Below are 9,794 nucleotides of genomic sequence, written 5' to 3' on the forward strand. Positions count from 1 at the left end.
AATGATGAGAACAAAAGGGATAGTTAATTGGGGATTAGAACACATGTTAGTTCAGGAATAGAAATGGGCATGGGTTGTAAATGATGTGGGCCTGTGGATATAGGTAGATAGAATGTATTATAGAATTCTGAAACAGAATGTGAATGGAGATTTGGGAATAGATATGGCAAAACTTAATAGCACTTGGGATTGCTGAACGAGATGGGCAGGTGGTTTGTCTGATTAGAGTTGGGGAAAGATGTCCGAGTGATGGGGGAAGAGGTTGGTCAACGCAGAGAGGAGAGACCGAGTGAGTTGGCCATCCATAGTCTTTATAAGCATGGCATGGTGCTTTTTGCCTGCAAGCCTACAAAATCACACAGCCCCACGCTTTTCCACTTTCTTGAATGTGTTGGAACCCAAAGTCAAAAAAATGTCATGATATCCAAAGGGTCTAAACCCAATTTGCTTTTCTTGGCTTTTGTAACTCTGTTGATTCCTGTGTTGCAGTTGACGCCTTGTCTCAAGAAGCCATGAAGCAAAACCCTCCTACGCCATGCAAGACCACCACCCCTTCTCACCTTAGGAGACCCTCCTCCTCCTCCTCCTCTTCCTCTTCCTCTTCCTCTAAAGTGAAGGCAGTAGGTGTTTTGAATGGGGTCTCATCGCCATCACCAGCCCCAAGGCCACGGGCGAGGTCGGGTCCTCTAGAGATGAATAACAGCCATAAGGCTAGGAGGTCCCTTCTTCTCAACAAACCCAAATCTGGAGACCATGCACTAGGATCTCAAAAGCCTAGGGATGCAGAGGAGGTTAAGGTCATGGGTCGCTCCAGGAACCGCCCTGTTGTGGACCAACTTGCTCCGCGGCGGCCCTCTGAAGGGCCCGAGCCAGATGACAAGACCAAGGAATTGCAGGAGAAGCTTGACCTCAGGCAGAATTTGATCAACAATTTACAGTCTGAGGTATTGGGTTTGAAGGCAGAGTTGGACAAAGCCCAGAGCTTCAACCTGGAACTGCAATCACTCAACGCTAAGCTCACTGAGGACCTTGCTGCTGCTCTAGCAAAGATAACTGCCCTTACTAGTCGTCAACAGGTAACAAATTATTAGCATATACCCAATTAAGCCTCTTTCCTCCTTTTTGTGTTAAAAGAAATTACTTTCTGTTTGGTTGCCCGGAAAACCCAGGAAAACAACTTTCAGGATTTGCATTTTTGCTGCTTATTTCCTAGGGAAACAATACAAACAGTTAATTAAATTGGCATTGGGCTTTCTTCTCCCCCTCCCCCCTTTTTTTTTTCGTATTACCAACCAGTAAAAAGTACTAGGTATCATTTTCCCCTTTTTCTGTTTCCTTCTTTTTACTGGCAAACAAACAAAGCTTGATGTGTTGTGCTATGATGGTTTTCAATCATTAGTTTAATTACTTGTTTGCTTTTATACCTCAGTTTCAAGGTAAAAGTTGAACATTTTTTTTATTTATGAAAAAGACCTTGTATCTGTTTCTACTGGAAGAGAAATTCCTAATGTCTTGACTCTTAGTACCATAGTTGGACCTTGATTTTTTATTCTTATGTTGAATGAAGGAGGAGTCGGTTACAGAGTACCAGAGCCCTAAATTTAAAGACATTCAAAAACTCATTGCCAACAAGTTGGAACACCCAAAAATTAAGCAGGAGGCAAGCAATGAAGCAAGTACTGTTCAGGCACCATCAGCAGCATCAGTACCACGGGTTCCCAGGGCTATGGATTCCCAAAGAAAGGTTCCACCATGTCCCGCACCACCACCTCCTCCTCTGCCCCCACCTCAGCCTCCAGCTAGAGCAGCTGCTACTCGGAAGGCTCCAACACTCGTAGAATTTTATCACTCATTGACAAAGGGTGTGGGGAAGAGAGATTTTGCACAATCCGGGAATCACAATAAACTAGTGGTTAGCAGTGCACATAGTAGTATAGTTGGAGAAATTCAAAATCGTTCAGCACATCAGTTAGCTGTAAGCATTTAAAATTTTGGGACTTAATTATTGGTTTGTTGTTGCTGTTTCTACTCGTCTATAAACTAATATCATCTAACAATGATAGATAAAAGCAGACATTGAAACAAAAGGAGACTTCATCAATGGTCTTATCCAGAGAGTGCTGGCTGCATCTTATTCAGATATGGAAGACATTGTGAAATTTGTGGATTGGCTTGATAATGAGCTCTCAACCTTGGTAATTTCTAATGCCTCAGGATTGATAATTTTATTAAGATATCTATTTTATCCATATTGCTGTGTCACTTGTATAGAGAACAGGTTTTGTAGAAAATATTGTCACATCAAATGGAAACATTAAACAGTCAAAATATAATAGGGCAGAGTAAATATTGGTTAGCTGTTGACCTGTTGACCATCCTTACTTCTAATCACTGTCAAGGGTAGTAGTGCCTATACCCCTTGTATTATTCTTGGTCATTTTAGTGTTGGGTGCATCTTCATCGATTAGCATCAGGACATTAGGAAATGTTTTTCAACAGTTTCCTGACTTCAGCTGTGACGTAATATACAGTTTGGAACAATAATCCAGACATTTTAGAATAGTTACTAGTAGCAGTTTTGGTGTCATGTTACTTACAATGGCAGATTTTTGTAGCAGTTGTATATGCACTGCCATTATTATATTTGCATCTGCAATGAAACACCAAGCTGAATTGTTACCTTACTAGTATCATACATGTCCTTCAACTAACATATGAATGGTATATCCAACCAGTTCTGGATCATGTTAGTTTCTTAGTGGGTAAAGGTTTTTTCTTTCTTTGGTACATAAAATCAGACTGGAATCTCCCCATCCCACCTCAAACCCTGGCCTTTTGTGATTTATTTAGTCTTTCTTAAAGTTTCCATTTCCGAAGTAGCAATACTTGACCCATTTCATGGTGATCATGCTTCTTGCAACAAGAGACAGACATGATGGAGCAGCACCCGCAAATAAATAGATGGGGACAGCCCTTTAGCATTAGGTGAGACTTGAGCTCAAGACTGCAGCCCATTAGTATTAGGGAAGACTCGAACTTGAGACCTCTAGCTCTTATCCTATGGTAAATTACCAATTTTCCTAAAAGTTTAAGCAGTTAGGAGATGAACCTACAATCTACATTAGGCTAAAAATTATAATGAATAAACTGAAGTTATGTAGCTTCTCCTTGTGTCTTTAATTTCTTTTTTCCCTTTTTTTTTCCTCCCATTATTAATATGGTTACTTTGAATTTACTTCATTTCCTGTTGTGCTGGTTAGTTCAAATTCTTTACAATGAAAAGCTTTTATGGAATAAATTAGGTCAGGGTTCTTGTCTAGTTTTATTAAGGTTGTCCAAAGTACTTTTAATCATCTGAACTTTTGAATGCTAGTTTCTATTGGATAGTAGACTCAAGTTTGTGATAGAGAAGATGCTTTATCTCAATTGGTGAGAAATTAGTCCATAACTGATAGGGAGACAACTTAATTAGTATTCTGGTTATGTTGGAGTAAAAGAATTATAATGATGCATATCACTCTACTACTCTCTCTCTCTCTCTCTGATTATTTACTACCTTTAATAGGCTGATGAGAGGGCTGTGCTAAAGCATTTCAAGTGGCCTGAGAAGAAAGCTGATGCCATGAGAGAAGCTGCTATTGAATATCGTGACCTTAAACTTTTAGAAAGTGAAGTTTCCTGCTATAAGGATAATGCTAATGTTCCATGTGGAGTTGCCTTGAAGAAGATGGCTGGTTTACTAGACAAGTATGAACTATGAGAAAACAAAATTTTATTTGTCTTCTTAGTCCAGAGGCATGCCGTTTTTATTAGTCAGAAATTTGATTTTGGCTTTCATTCATCTGTTGTTGCAAGGTCTGAAAGAAGCATACAAAGGTTGATTAAGCTGCGGAACTCTGTTGTGCGGTCTTATCAGGAATGTGGAATTCCAACTGGTTGGATGCTTGATTCAGGAATAGTTAGTAAGGTATGTTCATGAATTTTATCTTCTTTTTAGGGTTCAGTTATGAATGTTAGGTATCTATGCTTAATGTGTAAGGTTTTAGTGATGAGATGTGAAAGGTAAATAGTCAAGAAGCTTGGATATACATTTATTCAATGTAAGTGTACCGTTACTGCATCAGCGTTCCTAACTACCATCTCTTCATTACCACTGTCTCATTGATCAATTTCCCTTGGCAGTGGCCATAAGCCTCCACATCAAACTTTCTTAATTCCTTGTACGGTTTACCATAGCTAAGTTTAACCAGAGAACCAGAGTCTAATTGCTGGCAGAAAGAAGAATGAAAAATATTGTAGTACGTAGCTCTATGTAGGGCAATGTCTTCTGTTACATCATGGGCTTCGCATTTTTTCTCACTTCTTCGACCAACACATTTTCTATTCACCTTCTCTCGACCTTTTAGCAGCCTCCACTAAAAACCAAATGAATGTGGTTATGGTGACCTGAACCGTTATTTGCAATATTGTACAGATAAAGCAGGCTTCTATAAATCTGGCCAAGATGTACATGCAAAGAGTGGCAATGGAGCTCGAGTCGGTTCGGAATTCAGAAAGGGAATCCTCACAAGAAGCTCTACTGCTTCAGGGAGTGCATTTTGCATACAGGGCTCACCAGGTAATCCTAGAGTTGGCAGTTTTTATCATCTTATATATGAAATCATCTACAAGCGGAAAATCATTGATTGAAATATACTGTTAGCATTGAAGATGGTGGTGCCCCCATATCCACTGCAATTAAGTATGGGAAATGTTCAAAAAGGAACTCCTTTATTTTCTGCACTAGATTGCAGGATATGAGTTCATGGTGGTTGTTAAAAGTACCATCATTTCATGGGTTCAGGGGCATCTGACTTCCAATTTATGGCAGCTCTTTTGGGTGGGTGGGGAAAATTTGGCACGGTTTCTGTGCAACAATGAATAAATCTCATCTTGCTTGAGTTTTGCCCTAGGCATGTAGATGAAGTTTTAATTCACTAAGGACATCAATCTAGGTGGAAACCATTGAATGTGCCTTCATGGTTGACGTAATGGGAGTTTTAGTTTCCGCATTTTTTGACCAAATTTCTTGCCTGGGGCAAATGGCAAAGCGACATCTGCAAGAAACTGTGGACCCAGATTAGGAAAAAATCAAAACTTTCAGTTCTGAAAGAAATGTGGAATAGTTCAACATTGTCTCTCATGCAATGATTGTCAGCAATGAATAGTTCAACATAATTAGTATGACTCTCTTGATTACCTGCTTGCATTTTCCCCTGGTTTCAACAAATTTAGCGTGTATTTGTTGACTGTTTGAGAACAAAATACTTTCATAATCAGAAAACGGAAAAACATGATGTTTTCTGAAAACATATTTTAGTTGTTTTTTATTGATTTCATTTGTCTTTCAGGGTTTTTTTTTTAAATAATGAAATAAACGTGAGGAATAATTGAAAATAAAGCACTACGCGTAACATTCATTTTTAAAAAATATTTGGAAACATAGAAAACAAATTGAAAACATTACAAGTTCTCAAACAAACTTTTGTTGTAGGAAACACCATAGAACTGTTTTTGAGAACAATTTTAAAAAACTTTCCCAAACTCATCCTCACTTGCCCTCTTGCTAAAGCTTGTTTGAAAACATTTCACAACCTCCATCACTCATACCAGGCTTGTCCATGATCATCATGCATGCAGCAATGCAAATGCTTTCCTAACTCAGTTAGTTCTCTGCTGCATATGCAGTTTGCTGGGGGCCTAGATTCTGAAACATTATGCGCATTCGAAGAGATAAGGCAGCGGGTTCCTGAACACCTGGGAGGGTCTCGAGAATTGCTGGCCGGCATACCATCATCATAGCAAGTTCAACACCACTGTTTCTGGTGGGGAAGTTCAGTAGTAATTAGTAAAGCTGTAGGTTATCTTTTGTTTTAATCCCTGTTCCCTTCAATGTGTAGTTAAAGTTGTGATGAAAGCATTTTAAAGAACAAGCTGGAAAGCAAAGCAAAACATGGGTTATGAAGCTGGAAAAAGAGATGAAAATCCAGCAATATAAGGCTTTTGAGTGGTAGGTGAAGCTTCAGCCATGGAAATCCTTTTGGTTGGGTGTATGTTGTTTTCCCCGTCCTGTCAAGGTGTCCTCACTCTTACCTCACCTAACCCAGCTACTTGTTGACTACGCCCCGTCGCCCCCACATTGGAATAAGCTCCAAGCAATAATAGCACGAGAAAAACGTCATTTGTAAGTTAAAACAAAGCTTTCATGGAAAGTATTTTGACTTTGATAAGCCAATCCAAACAGACTTCCATGGCCGAGGTCATGTAATTGTTCAATATAGAATGCTATGATGCCCTTGAAATAATAATTCTTTTATGTGAGCCAAAGTAGAAACTTCAAATCTAGATTCATGTATGCTAGAATAGTATGTAATTTTGGTTACTTGGAATGCCTTTCCCACAAGTTTTGTATCAGTCACTATCTACATGATTCTTCATCTCTCCAATGCAATATATTCCCTTTTATGGGATCACCTCAAAATTCAAAATTTTACCAAGGCTTAACCACTTGAATTCTTAATCAGAAGAAAGGACTTGCAAAATATATCAGACTTCATCTTAAGTTTTTTGGGAGTTTTGGAACTAGGCCAATGGCCTATATAGATTTTCCTAGGGTTATTCAATTTCACAAATCCTAAATGATTTGTTTTTTAACTTAATCCCTAGTATTTTAGAGCCAGTGATTTTGGGAGACACTTTTGATTTGAAAAAAAATAAAAAATTTGTTATGCGTTTGATAGTGATTTTAAAAAGTATTTTTAGTACTTCTTATACTTGGAAATTTTTTTCTTTCAAGTATTAAAAATGTTCAAAATACTTTCTCGAATAATTGTCAAATACATTTTAGGTCTTGATAAAATTTAGAAAACACTTTAAAAATTTTAAAAGTTCACTTGTAGCGTTGAAAGAATATTTATATTATTTTATGAAAAAAGATTTGATAGGTAATTTTTCTAAAAACACTTCGGGATAAAACATTTTAATTAAAAACACTTCTATTAAAAACATTATTAAATCCACTCTTAATAGAACTTAAATTTTGAAAAATATGAATCTTTAATAAGTTTTAATGCATTAGGAAAACCTATTTTAGCAAAATAGGAATTTTTAATAATTTTTAACTTTTAAAAAAATCACATAAAAATACCCACAACAATTTAAGTTATTAGGGTGATTATTTCTTCCTTTTAAAAAAAAATAAAAATGAAAATAATTTATATGTAAAATGTAAGTTGAAATTTATTTAATGTAATAATTTTTAAAAATTGTGTAAAAAAAATAAAAATAATTCTTATTTTTAAAATAGAAAATAAAAAATGTAATTTTTAAATATTTTTTCCCCAAAAAATTATTAATATTCAAGATATATCTGTTTATTTTTGGAAAAAAAAATAGTATTGACAAGAGCCATAGGAGAAAGTAAATATTTTTTTTATTTTTTTTATTTTTTTATTTTTTAAAAAGAAAAGGCGAAATGGAAAATGTTAAAATAAAAGGGAAAGTTTTGACTGATGGAAGCGAAATGACACAGCAGTCAAAGTTGAAAGAAGAGAAAACGACCGCCATATCCCTGGACACCTACGTGGCAGTCAAGGGCGGCCAAAATGCTTACATGGCAACAGACGTGGCGCGACTTGGCATAATCTGGACCGTTGAATGAGGCAAATAAATATCCAAGGGGGGAGATTGAAGAAAGACGCATGGCGGGAGGTGGAATAAGTGTGGTTAACCGAAAACGCTCACAAGTTCGCGAGCGCTGAGCAAACATCAGCCTCCACATCAGCTCCAACAGACAGGCAATCAATCAGAATGAGACACGTGGCAAAGGAGGTTTCCCAACGTATCTATGAATATGAGGATTGCGCATTGCCAACCCAAATCTCATTCCAAGTCCAATTCAAACCAACAGCAAATAAAAAAAAGGCAGGCAGAAGTTGGGTAGAAGTTTCAACGTCGAATCCGAGCAATGGAGGTCTCCGGCGTCGTTTTCCGGCAGGTTCCGTTCTTCTCCGGCGCTGGAATTGATACTCAGTCTTCAAAGTCCTCCTTTTCCGGCGTCTCTGTTGATTCCGGCAACCGGATTTCCGCTTTCTCTGAACTTCGTCTTCTGGGATCTCGAGACTCCAGGGTTGCAGTAAGACCTAGAAAGCCTTCTGGGTTTCGCGACGAAAGTCATTTGAAGTATTATTATGAGTCGCCCAGGTGCGGTGCAAAGAAGGATAAGGACAAGGTTACAACCAAGAAGAAGTCGAAATTGCTCAAGGCCTTGTCGAAGGACTTGTCCCTGTTTTCTGATTTGGGGTTTGGAGTGGATTCTGATGAAGGCCTGTTCGGCGAGGTTAAGGGGAAGATGATATCGGTAAGTTTCAGATTCGTTTACTTTCCTTTCCGTTTCGTTTCTGTTCTTTCTTTATTTTATTTTTCTATGGCAGTTATCTCTTTAATGATTGTTGGATTTAGATGATCTACCCCAATTCTTTCTTTACTTGCAAGATTCTTAATTTGTATGCATCAGATTTGCAATACTGAATTAAATTTCATTATGGGGTTATTGAATTGAATCTTAGGGAAACTGCCAATTCTTTCGGCTGGGATTTGAGTTTAAAATTGATGGTACTGTGCAGGAAGCAGCAGAGGTTTTACTGAAGCAATTGCAACAGATGAGAGCAGAGGAGAAGGAATTGAAGAGGAGGAGAAAAGAGGAGAAAGCCAAGCTGAAGGCCACCAGGATGGAAACCGGGGTTGTTTGTGAATCTTCTTCCTCCGAATCCAGCGACAGCGAATGTGGGGAGGTGGTTGACATGACCCACCTGAGAAGTGGAGCTGTTGTGGAGCCAATTAAAGATGAATCACAACCAGTCATTCAAGAAGCCAAAGGCTTGGAAGAGCCCAGTTTACTGCAACCAGTCACAACCACTCTTAAAGGAGAGTGCTGCACAGCAGTCAATACTGCAACAAGTGTTGCTGTTGACCAGAATGAAAAGACCCAAGTGATGGGAGCAGGGGCAAAGAGGATTGAGGTGTGTATGGGTGGGAAGTGTAAGAAATCAGGAGCTGAGGCACTGTTGGAGGAGTTTGAGAGGGTGGTTGGCGTGGAAGGTGCTGTGGTTGGGTGCAAATGCATGGGGAAGTGCAGAGTGGGCCCTAATGTGAGGGTTTTGAATTCCATTGAAGGGGTTGAGGCTGAGGGAATGGATGATTCTGTGAGGACACCCGCTAATCCTCTGTGTGTTGGGGTTGGTCTGCAGGATGTTGGGATAATTGTGAGCAACTTCTTTGGAGAAACCCATGAAGATATTGGACTGCCTGCACCAGCTTAGAAGGCCTTTCTTCTTTTTCATCTTCTGTGGATACACAAAATCAAACGGGCGTTATGTGCCGTGCCTTTTCTTTTTTTATTTATTTTATTTTTACTTTTTAGGGTTTGGGCTTTTGTGGCGCATGTTGAAGGGTAATAATCCCTTTGTAAATGTAAATATCCGGTTTGGTCAATTGCCATACTCAGAAGATATCCTTCTTTTCACTAAAATGATTCTTTCTTCAAATTGAAGCACTTGGCCCTTTGCCTAGAAATGGGCTTCTCCATTCCATGATTTGGGAATTTAATTCAGTGGCCCATATTTCCTCATCTGTTCAGAAAATTAACAGGATGTCTTTTGACTCTTTTAGAACCTGAGATGACTTGCAAGTGTGGCCTTGCTATATTCGTATGATGGCGAAAAAGGGCTAAAGTAATCAGGTCAAGTTGACATATA

At 38.5% G+C, this 9,794-nt stretch overlaps 2 protein-coding genes across 2 annotated transcripts; both read left to right on the plus strand.

Moving 5' to 3' along the window:
• Window positions 1-6,366, plus strand: LOC100256278 (protein CHUP1, chloroplastic). Its single transcript, XM_010651399.3, has 8 exons — window positions 1-289; window positions 490-1,076; window positions 1,568-1,975; window positions 2,064-2,195; window positions 3,566-3,747; window positions 3,856-3,967; window positions 4,475-4,618; window positions 5,728-6,366. Exons 1-8 carry the CDS (start codon window positions 250-252, stop codon window positions 5,839-5,841), a joined length of 1,719 nt encoding a protein of 572 aa, XP_010649701.1. The 5' UTR covers window positions 1-249; the 3' UTR covers window positions 5,842-6,366.
• Window positions 6,367-7,910: 1,544 nt separating this feature from the next.
• On the plus strand, window positions 7,911-9,568 carry LOC100242564 (uncharacterized). The gene is made up of 2 exons (XM_002269546.4): window positions 7,911-8,398; window positions 8,664-9,568. The coding sequence occupies exons 1-2, from the start codon at window positions 8,006-8,008 to the stop codon at window positions 9,357-9,359; spliced, it is 1,089 nt and encodes a 362-aa protein (XP_002269582.1). The 5' UTR covers window positions 7,911-8,005; the 3' UTR covers window positions 9,360-9,568.
• Window positions 9,569-9,794: the final 226 nt, after the last annotated feature.

Source organism: Vitis vinifera, chromosome 5, assembly GCF_030704535.1.
Source record: "Vitis vinifera cultivar Pinot Noir 40024 chromosome 5, ASM3070453v1".
In the NCBI taxonomy this organism is placed as follows: Eukaryota; Viridiplantae; Streptophyta; class Magnoliopsida; order Vitales; family Vitaceae; genus Vitis; species Vitis vinifera.